The following is a 19,444-nucleotide window of genomic DNA, read 5'->3' as shown; positions in this document are numbered from 1 at the left end:
CCGAAGTAAGAGTGATTTCAGGTGTGCTGCAGGGGAGTGTCGTAGGACTGTTGCTATTCACAATATACATAAATGACCTTGTGGATGACATCGGAAGTTCACTGAGGCTTTTTGCAGATGATACTGTGGTGTATCGAGAGGTTGTAACAATGGAAAATTGTACTGAAATGCAGGAGGATCTGCAGCGAATTGACGCATGGTGCAGGGAATGGCAATTCAATCTCAATGTAGACAAGTGTAATGTGCTGCAAATACATAGAACCATAGATCCCTTATCATTTAGCTACAAAATAGCAGGTCAGTAACTGGAAGCAGTTAATTCCATAAATTATCTGGGAGTACGCATTAGGAGTGATTTAAAATGGAATGATCATATAAAGTTCATCGTCGGCAAAGCAGATGCCAGACTGAGATTCATTGGAAGAGTCCTAATGAAATGCAATCCGAAAACAAAGGAAGTAGGTTACAGTACGCTTGTTTGCCCACTGCTTGAATACTGCTCAGCAGTGTGGGTCCGTACCAGATAGGGTTGATAGAAGAGATAGAGAAGATCCAACAGAGAGCAGCGCACTTCGTTACAGGATCATTTAGTAATCGTGAAAGCGTTAGGGAGATGATAGATAAACTCCAGTGCAAGACTCTGCAGGAGAGATGCTCAGTAGCTCGGTATGGGCTTTTGTTAAAGTTTCGAGAACTACCTTCACCGAAGAGTCAAGCAGTATATTGCTCCCTCCTACGTATATCTCACGAAGAGGCCATGAGGATAAAATCAGAGAGATTAGAGCCCACACAGAAGCATACTGACAATCCTTCTTTCCACAAACAATACGAGACTGGAATAGAAGGGAGAACCGATAGAGGTACTCAGGGTACCCTCCGCCACACACCGTCAGGTGGCTTGCGGAGTATGGATGTAGATGTAGATGAAATACTGATACACAAGTGAACTGAGCAGAACTTCTGTTTCCGATACCAACATATGACACAAAAATGTATGGTGTTATCTTATAATAAATAAAAGTGGTAATTTCATTTGCAAAGATAGTGCCATCTCTCAGGATATTTATAATACAGGGTGACAATTACTGAACTATATGAAAAATGTAAATTAGTTACAAACCATGGTGTGTGTGCACAAACTTTATTCAAGATGTAAACGTCACTACAGATATTCGGATTTAGGTTACAACATGTTAGATGTAGCTGCCATAATTGGCAATGATGAGGAGCAGACGAATAGCGAAATTCTGCAAGAGCTGCTGAAGTGTCAGAACATCGATGCTGTCATTGTCCTACTGGATGGTTGTTTTCACAGCTCAGCAATGCTTTTGGAGTTATTGCTGTACACCTTGTCTTTAATACAGCTCCACAAACAGGAGTCGCATGTGTTCAGATCCAGAGAACATGGTAGCCAATCAAGGCCCATGGTAGTGGCCTGTGGGTACCCCAGAGCCAGAATGCAGTCCCCCAAGTGCTCCTCCAGGACATCAAACATTCTCCTGCTTCAATAGGGTCAAGCTCAATAGGGTCAAGCTCTGTCTTGCATGAACCACATCTTGTCAAAATCGGAGTCACTTTGGATAATGGGGATGAAATCATCTTCCAAAACCTCCACATACCATTCGGTAGTCACCATACCATCAAGGAATGTCACACTGATTATTCCATGACTGAACATTGCACACCATCAGTCACCCATGGGGGGAGGAGGGGGAGGGGGGGGGGGAGACTTCTCAATTACGAAATATAGATTCGCAGTCTCCCAAATGCACCAATTTTGTCTACTGATGAATCCATCCAATTGAAAGTGGGCTTCGTCGCTAAGCCAAACCACACATGCACTTACAAATTCCCGTCATGCTCCACGGCCAACCATGCAGTTTGAACGTCCAAACGCAAACCAATGAGAAGTTATGACAATTTTATTTCATATAGTTGAATAATTGTCACTCTGTACATTCTTCTTTAAATAAATTGGACAGTTTTTAGAACTTAAGAAAAAAGGTGCTGGTACTGTGTACCAGTGCTTAGCCCCAGGAGAGAAAAGGGGGGAGGGGGGGGGGCTGCAAATGCTGTGGATAACCACTTGCCAAGATGTTTTTCAAATGTAATCAAGATTATTATTTACCAATAGTGTATACATACTTTTGTCTATGTACCATACAGAATGTTAATTATCGTAACTGTGAAAAACTGAAATGGAAATGTGTTTTAGCTGACCTGAAGTACATCTGAAGTTGTTTGGAACATTTCAGTTTAACTGACAACAAACATAAACTGACCCAACTGCATGAACGTCCAGCATCAGTCACCCATGGGGAGAGGGGGGCTGCAACACTCTTCACTGGAATGCAATTTTTCTTGTCTCCTGATGTTGTTGTAAGTTAAATATTTTCAATGGTTTTGTAGACTGTTGTGCGGGTACGACGATACCTCCTGTAGGGCATGTTGTCGGCGTTCAATGCAGTTGCCTGTGCAGCAGCAAGACACAGACTGAGAGTAGTGCGAGTGAGCGCTAGCTTATATACTGTGCGTGGACATTGACCTTAGATAAGGACTTAAGAGTTCTTGCAGTGGCCAGCGGGACGTTATCCCAGACGCGTGCTGTAGTCACTCTAGCAGCATGCGTCCCGCTGGCGCGCCGACAACGCCAACCAATAAGAGTGTTTACATAACAAAGCTGTTGCATCCTTGAGCCTCCGATTATAGATGTACACTCGATGGTTAGTGGCTGACGCTACAGATCTTTATTTATGGAAATATACAGTTAATAATAAAACACATGAACAACACTAACATGCAACCACATTTACTCGGTAGTCAAGATCTGTACCATTCCATAAATAACAAATATCTTATGTGAACTTAACCTCCATGTCTATACAATTTAAAAATCAGCTACAAATCCTGTATATTAATTTTTGCATACAGTTTCATGCACGTGAGGAGCAGCAGCTAATTGAATATAATGGAGAAATAGCTTAATGCAGTGCTAGTGGAATATGCTGTAAAGACAGAAGAAAATTCAGATCTAGTAACAATACTACTGAAGAATATTTACATGTATAGGAGTGTAGGAGTCACTTAAATTGGTGCGAGTCAGAAATCAGAAAGCGGAAAAAGTGAAAATTTGGCCAATAGATACCTGTGCACCATTCCTTCGCAGAGCTGCAGACCGACATATTTCATCAGGATCAACGTTTTCCTTTTCCCACAGGCCACCTTTTGAGTCAGATGCAGGCTCAGTTGGTGACTGAGACTGTGGAGGTGGACTCAGTTTTGGCAGCTTTGCTGGAGCACTGCCATCTGTGTGACTATAGCCAGAAAATGAACCAACACTAGCACAGTCAGATTGTTCACGTTTGCAGTGCTGTTGTGGCTGATGTGAGCGTTCTCGAAGTGGTGCTGCGAGAGATGCACGTCGTGGCGGTGATGCTGGTGGATCAGAGGAGTCCGATGCGGCCTCTGACAGTTCTGCTGCTGCCGATGCCGATGCTGCAGATGAGTAGCGTGCCCTCACATAAGGTTGCAGAGGGGGAAAGGTTTGCTGACGTGTTAATGTAGCAGTTGCACCTCTCATTCCTGAGGAAGATGGCACAGAACCTCGAAGGACAGACGACAGTCGGCTAGCCTCAGTGCTGGTTGTAATACTAGCAATGCTTGGTTCTGGTAGCAAGTTCTCAGCACTGTGGTCTGCTGGGGGTGGCTGATTTGCTCCCGCACCACTACTACTGCTAGATGAAAGTGGTGGTGATAGTGATGGCTCATCCAGCAGTTGCGGGCTGACAGCAGGTGAAAGAGGTGAAACTGATGGAGGTGGTAGGGGGGAGCCTCTCCTTCGAGGGCTACGTGGTGGAGGAGGGGGAGGGAGGCTTTCCCGCCGGATAACGGTCCGTGATACTGGTGGTGGCTGAGGAGCACTGAGTGGCACAGAGTGACGCCGACGAGCAGGCGCTGCATACAGTTGCATGTCAGCAGCTGCAGGTATGACTGCAGGCAGTGGAAGGAGTTCCGCTCCATCCTCCTGGAAAGACAATACAAATACAATAAGCAAAATGCTTCTGCTATGTGACAATGAAATACTGCGATGTATATATCTGCCAAATCATCTCTGCAGCAGAAATGTGACAGCTGAGCAAGGTAAGATATTCTCACCACCATGTCACACTTTAAAAACTTCACAGAGTTTGTACATTGGAAAGCCTCTTGCTTTAAAAGAGGCATGAAATTAGAACATTTTATTTACAGGTACCATAAATACCTGGACTTGTGTGGTATTATTATAAAATGACAGTAGTGTAGAATACAGTTTTTTTACTTTCGCCATCTCTTTTCCAAGCTATTTCTTGCATCGCATGTATGTCCATAACTTAGGTTGCTAAATTATGGACTTGAAGTAACACTCACCTAATGATGCTATAATTATAACTGGTATATGGCAATCAGTGTAAAAGGACCTAGTATATACAGGGTAGAGAAAAAGTGTGTCACGAAATTTTAACCCTAGATAGCTGAAGCCAGTAGGAGCCAAACTTACAAATGTTGTGTACATCGACAACACGCAATTTTTAAACTACGGAAACTTGGTACCATGAGCTCCAATTGGCCACGGGACCGCACTGTTGCTAGATGCTCTGGACAACTCATGACCATGAATGCTTTGCCTGCAGGCGATTGCAATGTATCCAAGGCGGCCGACATGCTCAGTGGTAGGATGCTAGCCTTCTACCCTGGGGGTGAATCAGCCAGGGTCCCGACACATCCATTGTAGTTTCACGATAAGGCATAACGGGAACAAAACCGTACAAATTGTGTCAGTCCTGAAAAGGGCCTTTTTTGTAGCTAGGACATTGTTTACTTATAGCAGGTGCTCGAACTGGCAACCCTCTGACATGCCACAAGCTTGGTAATGTCAAATGGTGTTTTGTCGAACTCTTTCAAAGATTCCTGGCATTGCCCTGACGTGATTTGTGGCATGTTGAATGTGACCCATTAATTCCTCTTCATTTCTAGGTGGTTCATGTCCACTTGGGTGAACTGGAACCTTGAAGAATCCCTACAGGAAAAAGTCCAGTGGTGTGAGGTCTGGTGATCACAGGTGCCATGTCCGAGGAGGGCCTCTGCCAATTACCCGGCCATCAAAAAGTTCATTTAAATATATGCGCACAGCACGACTGTTATGTGCAGGTGCCCCATCATGCTGCAACCACATGCATAGCCAGATGTCCAGGGGAACATCTCCCAGCAGGCCGCGTAGAGTTTCTTGCAAAAAGTCAAGGTAAATTGCCCGGTAGGTGGAGGAGGTAGACAGCTGGCCCAATCAGATGGTCACCCACAATGCCTGCCCAAATGTTGAGCAAAAATCATTCCTGGTGTTCATGTACATAAGTGACATGAGGATTTCCCCTTGCGCAGTAATGAACGTTTCGAGTATTGTAAAGGCAATCCCGATGGAAGGTGCACTCATTGGTAAACAACACAATGGCGGGGAAGTCGGGCTCTCATGCAACACGTCACAGAAACCACTGGCGAAACCCTAGCCTGTGTTTACAGTCCACCACAGGTTTTAAGTCTTCAATAGGGTGGAAACTAAATGGATGCTGGCTGTCAGCCCTCAAATCCCCCCAGATTAACCAATGAGTGAACCCCACATCATCCAACTGCTCAAGTACTTGTCGTAGGTGCTTCCTCAAAGCACTTGAGAATAGTCTCTTCAAATGCAGCATCCCATCATGTTCAAGGTATTCCAGCATCACTTTCATATCCTGCTAATGATCCTGTTTTGCCACATCGCAGGTGAATTGCTGTAAAAATGTTTGTGGGTGGGGGTGGCATCTTGTTGGGTAAATTACAGGTGATCTGTGTGTGAGAGACTGATGACCTTTGCAGTCTGGTTCCTTCAACCCCAAAAACCAACCAACCAACCAACATGCGTGTGCTCTGAAGCAAAGCTTATCTGGGAATGCCTCTGACGTGAGGTGGAGACAAACAGCAAAACCTATTTGACATTTGTGTGTATCACGTTGGGGTAGTGACAATGCGAGGGATGTTTGTATGTGTGAACCGACAACCATAGCACTGCCCGTCAACCGACGAACAGCAACAGGGCAATCCCACATCCACTCGGAGCACGTGGCACTAAGTTCCCGTAGTTTAAAAAAGGTGTGTTGTCAACCTACACAACATTAGTAATTTTGGTTCCTACTGGCATCAGCTATCCAGGGTTAAAATTTCATGACACAATTTTTCTCCGCCCTGTACATCTTCCTCACACCACATTGTATCTTATGAATGCAACATACATACAATGGTTGGGATCTTTATCAACTGGATGGCAATATTATCACATTCAGAGTCTTTCAATAGAACTTAGTATACACATGTGAAAGAAATTTACAGTATAAAGCCTACAACAGATATCATGTATTAAGTTAATATGTACATTATATGTGTATCCGGACACCCCCAAAAACATACGTTTTTCATATTAGGTACATTGTACTGCCACCTACCACCAGGTACTCCATATCAGCGACCTCAGTAGTAATTAGACATCGTGAGAGAGCAGAATGGGGTGCTCTGCGGAACTCACGGACTTAGTACTTGGTCAGGTGGTTGGGTATCACTTGCGTCATACATCTGTATGCGAGATTTACACACTCCTCAACATCCCTAGGTCCATTGTTTCCAATGTGATAGTGAAGTGGAAATATGTACATTATATGTGTATCCGGACACCCCCAAAAACATACGTTTTTCATATTAGGTACATTGTACTGCCACCTACCACCAGGTACTCCATATCAGCGACCTCAGTAGTAATTAGACATCGTGAGAGAGCAGAATGGGGTGCTCTGCGGAACTCACGGACTTAGTACTTGGTCAGGTGGTTGGGTATCACTTGCGTCATACATCTGTATGCGAGATTTACACACTCCTCAACATCCCTAGGTCCATTGTTTCCAATGTGATAGTGAAGTGGAAATATGAAGGGACACGTACAGCACAAAAGCGTACAGGCCGACCTCATCTGTTGATTGACAGAGATTGCGACAGTTCAAGAGGGTCATTATGTGTAATAGGCAGACATCTATCCAGACCACTATGCAGGAATTCCAAACTGCATCAGGATCCACAGCAAGTACTATGACAGTTAGGCAGGTTAGGCAGGAGGTGAGAAAACCTGGATTTCACGGTCAGGAAGCTGCTCATAAGCCACACATCATGCCGGTAAATGCCAAATCATGCCTCGCTTGGTGTAAGGAGCATAAACATTGGATGACTGGACAGTGGAAAAACGTTGTGTGGAGTGACGAATCATGGTACACAATGTGGCGATCCGATGGCAGGGTGTGGGTATGGTGAATGCCCGGCGAACGTCATCTGCCAGTGTGTGTAGTGCCAACAGTAAAATTCGGAGGCGGTACTGTTATGGTGTGGTCATGTTTTTCATGGAGTGGGCTTGCACCCCTTGTTGTTTTGCATAGCACTATCACAGCACAGGCCTAAATTGATGTTTTAAGCACCTTCTTGCTTCCCACTGTTGAAGAGCAATTCGAGGATGACGACTGCATCTTTCAACACGATCGAGCACCTATCCATAATGCACAGCCTGTGGCGGAATGGTTACACAACAGTAACATCCCTGTAATGGACTGGCCTGCACAGGTTTCTAACCTGAATCCTAAAAAAACACCCTTGGGATGTTTGGGAAAACCGACTTTGTACCAGCCTCACCAACTGACATTGATACCTCTCCTCAGTGCAACACTCCATGAAGAATGTGCCGCTATTCCCCAAGAAACCTTCCAGCAGCTGATTGAATGATTGCCTGCTAGAGTGGAAGCTTTCATCAAGGCTAAGGGTGGGCCAACACCATATTGAATTCCAGCATTACCAATGGAGGGCGCTACAAACTTGTAAGCCATTTTCAGCCAGGTGTCTGGATACTTTTGATCACATACTGTACATAATGCCAAAACACCGTCTTTAACTATACTCAGTATTAGCCTGTGTACTGGCATAATTCTGAATTCCTTTTTTAAAGGGGAAAACTAAATATGTTACAGGAATATTAGTTTATTGTAGAGTACACAGTTCGACTACACGATATAATTAGGACAAGAAACTATGAAAACTGCAAAACAAAAATTTTACAATCTCTCTCGTGAATGGTACAAATGTCTTTCTGTTTGCTTTCTTGAAAATAGTACAGATCACTTAAAAGTCACATGTAACTGAGAGTATTTTATATGGTTCTAATGTAATTAATTTTGATATGGTAATCGTGGAAGCACATGGGACGCAAGGCCGATGTACGAGGGTGGTTTGAAAAGTTCTCGTAATGGAATAGAAAAGAAAGTACTTACATCACTGATTTTTTTTTTATTTTTCAATGTATTCTCCTAGTAGATTAATACACTTGGGCCAATGATGTTCCTGTCCCTTGACCCCATCCAGGCCTGCAAAATAGTTGTCAACTCCAGCTATCAATTCTTTGTTTGAAGTGAATCTTTGCCCACCAAGAAAAATTTTCAGTTTTGGGAAGAGATGGAAGTATGACAGAGCCATATCAAGTGAATAAGGTGGCTGTGGCAACAATTCATACTTTAGTTCATGTAATTTCACCATGGTGATGGCACGTGTGCGGGCGCACGTTGATCCAGCATCAAGAGTCGCGGCACCCATCTTGCAGATAATTTTTTCATTTCTAATTCTTCAGTTAAAATGTGATATACCCTTTCAGGTGATATCTGCAAGCGTGAGAAATTTCACACACTTTCAATTGGCGATCCTCCATGATCATTTTGTGCACTTTTGCAATGATTTCTGAAGTACTGACACATCGTGGCCAACCACTGCAAGGATCATCATCTAAGCTCTCCTGACCAAATTTAAATTCATTTGTCCACTTGGCAACAGTTGAATATAAAGGAGCAGAGTCCCCCAGTGTATTCTGGAAATCTGCATGAATGTACTTAGCTTTCATTCTTTCTTTACGAAGTACTTAATCACTGCTCGAATATTTATTTCTTCCATCTTCATAAATCACTATGCGGGAACAACAACACAGCCACATTACCACCACACCTCTCTTCCAAGAGCACTAATGTGGCATGTGTTTACAGGCAACAGTCCAATGAATGTCATGTGAACAACTCGCGCTTGTGCTGACCTCTCGTGGTGATTCCGCTAACTTTTTCAAACCACCCTTGTACGATACAGTACAAAATCAATCATGATTCAGTTATTTGCTCACAAATCCTGCCTGCAAAAACAAGTCTGTTGACCAGTAATGACTGATTTTTGGCAATTTGAGGACTCACATAATATAAAATAATATGGAAAAAAATCAGTAAATTTTGCACAAATTTACTATAGATCATTTACAACAGAGTTTATTTTTAGATTTTCTTTGTTTCTTTGCGCAGTAATGTTACAGGCATATCGATTCCTTTCACTTGTGATGTGGTACCTCATGTAGCCATCAAAGGAAAGAGTAAAATAACTGAACTCTTCAGTGATGTCTAAAAACTGGGAGTCTACATCAACTTCTTCCTGGAATATTGCTAGTTGTCACCAGTTGTCAAGACTAACCTCACTCAGATTCCTTAGAGATGTCCACACAACAAGGTAATAAAGACAGTGATTAGTCTGTATCATTGTCTGCCTGCTTAGATCAGTACTCAGAAATCACATGTGGAAATAAAGACGTTAACATCGCTCACAGTACAAAACGCAAGAACGAGTTACACATTTAAAAGACAACTGCAACACTTACGTGAGTGATTCACCGCTTGTTCTTTTGTCTGGGAAGGACAAATCCTCTCTCTCAGTAGCTTCTATTTCTGATCCTGGATCTCCATATAAATAACCAAAATCTTCCTGTCAGATTGGTAACTCCATTTCTACTCTCGTAAACACTTGTGAATGAAGTGCAAACAGCTCTCCCCTTGTACTTCTCTCTATCACCAATAGATGGAGACAACCATAGTGCAGCCCCTTAGCATTAGGCCAATGATCTACTTTCACATTATTTGCTGAAACAACTTGTGTTACAAACAAGATGACCTTCAGGCAGCTGGTAGACACTTGGTTGAATGGGGTAGGGATGCCAGGGTGTGTGTGACTGGTTATGTATGGGTACTGTGATAAAAGTGTTAAGAACTGGGATAGGCAGCTATGTGAAAGTCTCTCCTTACCATTTTCAATCTGGTAACTAGCAACAGCATATGATATTATTACTTCCTGCATCAGTTATGCAGGGACAAAACTGCTGGGACAAAACATTTTCATCAATAAGCATTTCAAACAAGAAGTCTTACCTAACAAAACTTCCTTTCACTTTTGGTGTGCTAATTGTTCAGGCAGTCCAATCACATTAAAATTGTACAATTGTCTTTGGTTGTGTGAAATACTTTCCATCATACTTGGTTGACACATATGCTCAAAAGCTTTTGTAGGATGTTTTTTTATGTTTGACTCAAGTGGAAGGACTGAACCAGAGACCTTGATGGTACTGTGACAAGTGAGGTGCTGTGATCTCCCGGAGTTGTGCCATAGGGTTGAGAGCTGTAGGGTCCTCCTAAATGGGTCAGGTGTGCACTACACATCAGAGAGTGCTAACCAGGTAGCTGACTGTGTGGAGTTCACACAGAGTCTTTTTAGATTAGATGACTCTCCATCCAGTGCATATAATGGTAGCTCTAGGGGACATGGAAGTGTCAGTATAAGATGCAAAGAAATGCCTCTTATAGATGAGAGTATAAATATTCTAGTGATTAAGAGCCAAAGTATTCACGACAAAGTACTACTGTATTTTGAAGTGCTTTGTGGAGCTCAGATTATACTAGGTACAGAAGGCTGCTTAAAATCCAAAATTCATAGCAGTGAGATACTTGGGGATAATTTAAACAGACATCAAATGATAGGTAAATGGCAAATGGAGTAGACAAGAAACTCAAGAAATTGAAACTGCATGCGAGATTGTCTGGACATGATTCAGTATCAATAGCGGGCATAAACCTATAATCACATCCTTCTACAGACCAGTGAGACTCACCTACATATGTAACCAAAAACTTCAGAGAAAAACCTAAATTTATTACTAAAAAAATCCTCATCATACTGGCATTATTATTGGAGGAGACTATCACCCAACAATGAATTGGGATAATTACAGTGTTGTTAGCAGTGGGCCTGACAATCCACTGCGCAAAACAATAGTAAATGTGTTCTCTGGGAATACCTTCAAAGGACTGTTCAGAAGCCCACACATGATGGAAGTATTTAATCGAACTGCAACGAACAGACCTGACCTCTTAGAGCATGTCCACATCGAAACCAGTATCAGCGTAATGTATAGCCGTGATATGTGCAATTACTGACCATGCTCATAGATGATGTACTTGTTTTGTAAGCATAAGAATTAGGTAACAGGGGAAAGAGGTTGGAACAGAAGATGTATGGTTGAGGTCACTTATCTAAGAGTGTTTGTTGAAAGCTACATGGAGATCAGGAGATATTTCAGTTCTAATACACATTGAAATCAGAATTCTTCATACCATGTGTAGACAGAAAGCAACCATTGTTGCATCAGTGGGGCGACAGCATGCCCTAGGACACCACAACATAGTGGTAGGCTTCAGAGCGTGGATACGGAATGCTACAAAGCACAAACTAAAAGTTAGACAAAAATGCTGAGGATAGACACTCCTTGGAAACCAGCAAATTCACGAGTCTAAGGAAAGGACAACAATGGAAATAAAAACATTTTTCATAAGAATAAAGCCAGAATTATTTTGGAAAGTGTTCTGAAAGTGTTTCCAGTGCAACCAACCAAAGGACATAAGCAGTTCGTATTATGTCAATTACTTACAATTCAGTAAATCGTGAAGAATTATCAAATGAGTGCAAGTAACAAAATGCGAAAGTGTAAGCACTCTAACAGTAGAAACAAGTATCAGGCTCAGTGGTTAGGCCCACAAGAAGATGATCATTACTGTAGGCCACTTACACAACTAACATTCTTTATAACCTGTCAAAGTTTGTCACTTTATAAACTCATACAAAATTGTAAGAGCATTTTAACTAGGTTTTCTAACCATAGCAGCAGCAATCAATTAATTTCTTCTCTACTGGAGTACCAGTAGCCCTAAATCTGAGCATGTCATTCAATGGCAGAGCTCTGGCATCTTCCATGTTTTAAGTGAAGAAATACACAACAGTGAGTAATGAATAATAATAACAGTTTCTTTCATTTATAAAGATATGTGAAGATATCCTTTAGTTTATTTGCAGTTTATTTACAGAAGCTAGAGTATTTTATGGGCTCATACATAAATTTTAGAGCAATTTTCTTTGTGGATGTTTTTCTTTGCTAGACTGGCCATTCAGGCTCATTTCTTCTGTATATCAAACAAACTGCAAATGTTTATTTTTAGTACAAAGAACGAAGCTAAACATTTTGCAAAATTTATAGTAAATGTGTATTTGGTTACAGGAAAACTTAAGGTACATGTCTGCAGACCCAGTAACACTAAAATCCCCATGCCACAGTACCACTACATGCATCTACAGCAGCCAAAACAAAACGGCACAGTCAGCCGATGAAGTCTAGATGGGTTGTGCCATTTGATTTTGGTTCTTCTAGATGTGTGCTGTGGTACTGCGGTTTTGGAATTTCAGTGTATATTGGGGTTGCAAACATGTTCCTGCAAATGAACAAAAATTAATAACCTAACTTTTTTTTAGATGATAATTGATATATTATGACTACCCCTTGCAAGTACCTTGCCAGATTCTTTAATTTGCTCTGTGGATTGGTATTTCCTTATCTTTGAGTTGTGTATGGTACTTGGAATGGAAAGTACTACTGCTTCTGATGGGGAACACTACAGTAATCAGAATTTCTTTCCTGTAGTAGTACGGGTGATAATTACAGGTTCCCCAATATGTGCTTCTACTGAACAATTGTTTGTTTAAAAAATACTGTTAAACATTTTTAGTGACTTTGTAGTTGATGACATGAGAAAACAATCTTCTAACACAGTCTTAAAGCTCATCTGGAAACTAAGCACAACAATCAAGCCAGTGGAAGATTCTTCATTACAATGATTGAAAGAAATAAAATTGATGGGAAGAAACACAGAAACAATAGCCCCATTTTTCTACACCAGAGAGTTAGTGCACCATGTATTTATTTCCACAGTACCAAGGCTAGATGTTACTGTTATCATCAAGTGATACGTGGTCTGTGTTAAGGACTACAGAAAAATTGCTTTAGTTATTGTGATCACACATTTGATTCCTCCTCTGTAGTAATGTTACTTGTCACAAAGCTTTGACCGTCAGATATTTTTTCACAAAAGAATATAATATTTGGCACCCACCCGACTAAACCAAAGCCATGTCCCCTCTGGACACAATGCACAGCATAACCCCAGAAAATGTTAAAAACAGTTCCTAACAATATGTAAAATGTTTGGACGAGTGCAACAGATAGACATTTTGGAAAATGTGCAAATAGTATTAAGCAGCAAAGAGATAGTTTAACGTTAACAAAAGCTACATATTATTTCTACAAGATGTATGTCATTTGCTAATGTATAGCCTGACATGTTTCACATCCCCAAGGATTTTCCCTAAAGATCAGATCTACAAAACATGGTGTATGAATAAAAGGAAGAAAGAAAGGCTGTCAGTAGGTCTCTTGTATTAACTCTTATTTCTCTAATTTACAATAAGCCACTTGTTGCTTGCTCACAAATGATCGTCACTGCTTTTAAGGTCTGTTTCACCTTTAAGAAACTTTAAAAGTATGGAGGTTAGTTTTGCCTTATGTACAAAATATCTGCTAGAATCAGTTTTCTTCTGCATGACATTGTATGCACTTTGCTTCTCACAATTCTCTAAGCATTTAAAAAACTCAAATTGCATTTTGGTTCAAATTGGACATTAAATCACAGCTCGCTCTATAACAGTTTGAATGAGCAGATTATCTAGGTCACACGAAAACAACACCATCCATCACCAAAAGCAATGCCTTGTCAGACTGTTAACAGTTTTACTCCTCACCATTATGGATTCAGTACTTTGACTGCTGTGCCCGACTGACTGACTGACTGACTTATCATCACCCAGCCCATATTGCTAAAGCTATAAGTTTGAAATTTGGAGAGGGTGTTGACCTTATAGTATAAGCATCGTTTAAGAATGGATTTCTTGAAATTACACCCCAAGGGGGTTATATATGGGCTAAAAGGTTTTTTTGAAAATGTCACTATTAAGGCATTTTTTAAGGTAGACCTACAGAAATTGGAATTTGGTTTGTCGGTCAAAAATAAAGGAATACGTGTTTCAGCATTTTTGGAAATTTAACCATTATGGGTGTGAAATAATGGGTGGAAGTTTTATTGAAAGTAAATCATTATTACGGAACTACTAAAGCATTTTCAAAGTTCCACCCACGAAAATTGGTATTTGACTTTTCAGTTAGAAATTAAAAAATATGTTTTCCTATTTTTGGAAATTCAACTCCTAGGGCGGTGCAATAGGCGATGAAAATTGTTAGGAAAATATTTTGTTATATTAAAAAAATTTTAAAGTTGTATCAACAAAAATTTCTATTTCACTTCTTGTTAGACATGTAGAAATATATGTTAGGGAATGAAAGTTTCTATGGGAATATCACCTCAGGAAGATGAAACGCAAGAGTAACAAAAACCTTTGACTTCCGCTGCAAGAATCACTTTTTGGTCAGAAGGACATTTGGAAAAGAGCGCGATTCTGTGGCTCTAATTAATGTGAAACAACATAAAAATTCGATTAAAGACAAACAAAAACAAAAATCTGTGCATACTATAATACAGCCTACGTAAGCAAAGCAGTCCATGTTACGCTACGAGTGGATATATATGCTAATGTATCCACAAGAGAGAGGTTTGGTACCTCTTGCAACAAGCACGTTGCATTTTTTTGTACAGTGGAACGTCACATAGCAAGTGTTATTCATTCCAAAATCTTACTCGCAGTGCAAATCACACTGATTAAGCGAAACAATTAATCCCATATAAATTATTGTAAAATATGATAATGTGTTCCACGCAGAAAAAGTATTGAGAGTTTTATCTTATTCACATCATTTATCCAAAGAAAATTATACATACAGTACTGTGGACTTTATTATTCATGATATGTAACTAATTCTTTTTTACTGGGAAGCTATTGTTTCTGCCAATGCTTCAACACTTGGCGAAACCGTGACACAGTGTTATTGTCAAATAAATTAGTAGCATGCTTAGTCACTGATTTATTAGGGTGATGATTTTCAATGTATGAGGCAACTGATTCCCATGCTTCCAGCATTTCTCTTATTGTGCCAGAAGATTGCTGCTTTGCTGTTACTGTTTCTTCCTCCTCCTCCTCCTCTGAAGAACTTCTCTCCACAACTTCCTGCTGCGAAACACACTGCAACTCTGTAAGTTCTTTGGTGGTCATTTCTTGGCTGTGATCTTCCAAAAGCTCATTGATATAATTGTTATCCACTTCTAGCCCCATGCTCTTGGCCAAATATATTGCACCATGCTACTATCTTTTCAAATTACATATCACCTGTTAAAGTAAGAAGTTACAGGCAAAATTATTTATACGATTGTAAATATGAAATGTGTAGGACAGTGATCCTAAATATTTGTGTCGCATATTGAAGATCACCCAAGCACATTTTGAGGCAGAGAGAGTGCAGCTACTGCCAAAAGTGTAATACTGACTACTAGAATGGAGTTCCAAAAGGTTTTATGACTGCAGTCTCTTAGACAGAAATGTAGGCTAGGGTACACAACTGTCAGGCAGTTATGCAACTATGAAAAGTATGGTATCTATGGTAAGACATCAAAACTACTAAAGTAAGAAGTCTAAGGTTGCAGTCACAGTGGCTCTGAAATCAGTGAATTCCACCAATGTCTGAGATCAGCCAAAAATGGCTGATCTTTTAAAATCAGTAAACCACTACATGGACATTCATAAAGTAAATGATCTTGTCACCCGAATGTAAAGACCTTAGACAACAATTGGTGAAATTCAAAATAATTTGTTTTCTGCAGTTATACCGGTTGACACAACATGAAATGTTGACAGTGAGAAACTGGTACATTAGTCAAAGGAGGAATTTGTGCCTCCTAAGGATGAAAAATATCAGAATTGGCATATAGCTCAGAATCTATCAATTGAAATAACAGGTTTGCTAAAAACCACAACCAGATGAACTCTTTATCGGAAATTTTAGATGTAAATTATATTCTCAAGAAAGGGTGGCATATCTTATGCTTAACGTAACTGTAATGGATCTTTTTTGAGTTGTGGTAGGTGGGCATTATCTGCCTACAAATTATTATTACCACTTACTGCTGTTTTTATGCCAGAAGTGGTTTGCAAATGTGGTTGTGTGTTTCCACTTTTCAGTGCTTTAGGTGTTCATGATATCTTATCCTAAACTTTATGTTTATCTTCCACAAGTACGCTGAATGACAGTCACTGAAGGTTAACTGATGTATTTCTGCACAAATTCAAATAAATTCTGCAAGGCAGAGTGTTCGTAATCTTGCTTTCCAAGGTCACCAGGTATCACCTCGATTATTTAACAGAAATTTTCTCCTTTCATCTCACAAATTTGTAAAACTTGTCTGGTAATTCCAGTAACTTAGGAAAGATTGCAAAGTACTCACCACATTCTTTTTGAGACAGATGTAGCTCATTCACTTTCATCTGGCATTTTTTAAAATTCATTTCAAACACTGAGTTATCACGGTATCCATCTCACCCTAGGCAGTTAAAATCTAATCCACCCATACATAGAACAGATTCTAACCGAACGTCCTTGACCTTACTAAAAGCTGACAAAGGAGATCGGATACACTGTGACCAAACCGTTGGTGACCTCTTTGCAACAGGATCTAATGACCTTTATCAGTGCTGCTCTGAACACGGTCTAAGAAGTAGTAAGCAACTGAAGTAGTAATCATCATTCAGTTGATGAGGTATAAATTACATCTAGATGATTACTCTGCAAGTCACAATTAAGCCACTGGCAGAGGGTTCATTCAACAACCTTGAAGCTACCTCTCTACCATTCCACTCTCAAACGAATACAGGAAAAATGAACACTTCAATCTTTCCATGTGAGCTCTGCTTTCTCTTATTTTATTGTGATGATCATTTCTCCCTATATAAATGGGCACCAAAAAAATTTTTCACATTCTCAGGAGAAAAAGATGATTGAAATTTCACAAGACGAGCTGTTGCAATGAAAAACACCTTTGTGTCAATGATTGCCACCCCAATTCATATATAATATCTGTGTCACTCTCTCCCCTATTTCATAACAATACAAAACAAGTTCCCCTTCCTTGCACTTCCTTCATGTTCTTTGACATTCCTAACTAATGCAGATCCCACACTGCACACCAATACTCCAGAAAAGTGCAGACATGAATAGTGTAAGTAGTCTCTTTACTAGCCCTGTTGCATTTTCTAAATGCTCAGCCAATAAAAAACAATCTTTGGTTTGCTTTCTCCATGACATTGTCAACATGATCATTCCAATTTAAGTTATTAATAACTGTAATCTCTAAGTATTTTGTTGAATTCACAACCTTTAAATTTGAATGAGTTATCGTGTACCCCAAATCTAGTTATTATGTGCATGACTTCACATTTTTCAATATTTAGAGTCAATTTCCACTTTTAACACTGTACAGATATCTCGTCTAGTCTAAATCATTTTCAACTGGGTTTGATTATCTTATGACATTAAAGTACAGTAAATGATAGCACCACCTGCAAACAATCTAAGAGGGCTGCTCAGACTGTCTCCTAAATCATTTATGTGGATCAAGAACAGCAGAGGGCCTACAATGCCATGTATTATTTACGTTTCACTTAATGACTTTCCATCAATTGCTATGAACTGTGACCTTTCTGACAAGAATTCACAAATCCAATCTCACAACTGAGATGATACTCCATAGGCATACAATTTGATTGAAAGTTGTTTGTGAGGAACGATGTCTAAAGAGACTTCTGGAAATTTAATAAACATGGAAGCAATTTGACATCCCCTGTCGATAGCACTCATTACTTCGTGAGAATAAAGAGCTAGTTGTGTTCCACAAGAATGTCATCTTCTGAATCTGTGTGCACTGTCTGTCAATAAATTGTTTTCTTTAAAGTAATTCATTATGTTCAAACACAGTGTATGTTCCAGTCTTGCTACAAACTGATGTTAGTGATATGGGTCTGTAATTCAGCAGATTACTCCTATTTCCTTTTTTTAGTATTGGTGTGACTTGGACAACTTTCCAGTTCTTAGGTATGGATCTTTTGACAACTGAGCAGTTGTGTTTGATTGCTAAATATGGAGCTGTTGTATCTGCATACTTTGAAAGGAACTTGACTGGTATACAATTTGAACTAAATGCATTGCTTTTATTAAGTGATTTAAGCTGCTTCACTACACCAAGGATATCTACTTCTCGGTTACTCATGTTGCCAGTTGTCCCTGATTCAGATTCTGGAATATTTCCTTCATCTTCTCCAGTAAAGGAGTTTTGGAAAACCGTGTTTAGGAATTTTGCCTTAAGGGCACTGTCAGCAGTAACATCACATCGTTATCACACAGTGAAAGTAATGATTGTATCTTGCTGCTGGTTTACTTAAAATACAATCTGATTCTCTTTGGGTTTTCTGCCAGATTTTGAGACAGCGCTTCATTGTGAAAACTATTAAAAGCATCTAACATTGAAGTTCATGCTAAATTTTGAGCTTCTGTAAAACTTTGCTGATCTAGGGTGTTTCATGTTCTTTTAAATTTGGCATGGTTTTTTTGTTGCTGCTGCAACAGTGTTCTCACTTGTTTTGAGTATCATGGGGAATCAGTACCATCTTCTATTAATTTATTTGATATATATCTCTCAACTGCCATTGACACTATTTATTTGAATCCAAACCACATCTGGTCTATGCTTATATAGTCAGATTGGAAGGGATGGAGACTGTCTCTTAGGAAGGCAGCAAGCAAATCTTTATCTCCTTTTTTTAAATAGATTTATTTTGCATTTATTTTCAGTGGATTTGCATTCTACAGAATTCAGTCTCACTACAACAACCCTGTGGTCACTAATCCTGGTATCTGTCAAGCTGTTCCCTATATTATTTCACACAAGAATTTATGGTACTAGAATTCCTATGGTTATCATCCCCCAATGCCACACCATCTCATTTTCTCATAATGAATGAAATAATTTTAATTTTTAATATATCTGAGGGGAGAGGGAGGACATGTAATGAAAGACACAAGTTACAATTACATTACATCAATACTTGTTACACAGATCACAAATACAAGATTTCATAATGATATGGAACGTGCCAGTTAAATATGTTTTTT

At 39.9% G+C, this 19,444-nt stretch overlaps 1 protein-coding gene across 3 annotated transcripts in view; it reads right to left on the bottom strand.

Moving 5' to 3' along the window:
- Positions 1-19,444, bottom strand: part of LOC126259161 (uncharacterized) — a 659,794-nt gene that overhangs the window by 114,234 nt on the left and 526,116 nt on the right. For all 3 annotated transcript variants that reach the window (XM_049955714.1, XM_049955715.1, XM_049955716.1), the window contains one exon: positions 3,146-4,024. In XM_049955714.1, coding sequence (XP_049811671.1) covers positions 3,146-4,024 — 879 coding nt within the window. The remainder of the gene's footprint in view (positions 1-3,145; positions 4,025-19,444) is intronic.

This window comes from Schistocerca nitens, chromosome 5, assembly GCF_023898315.1.
Source record: "Schistocerca nitens isolate TAMUIC-IGC-003100 chromosome 5, iqSchNite1.1, whole genome shotgun sequence".
In the NCBI taxonomy this organism is placed as follows: Eukaryota; Metazoa; Arthropoda; class Insecta; order Orthoptera; family Acrididae; genus Schistocerca; species Schistocerca nitens.
This window is presented reverse-complemented; position numbering and strand designations above follow the sequence as displayed.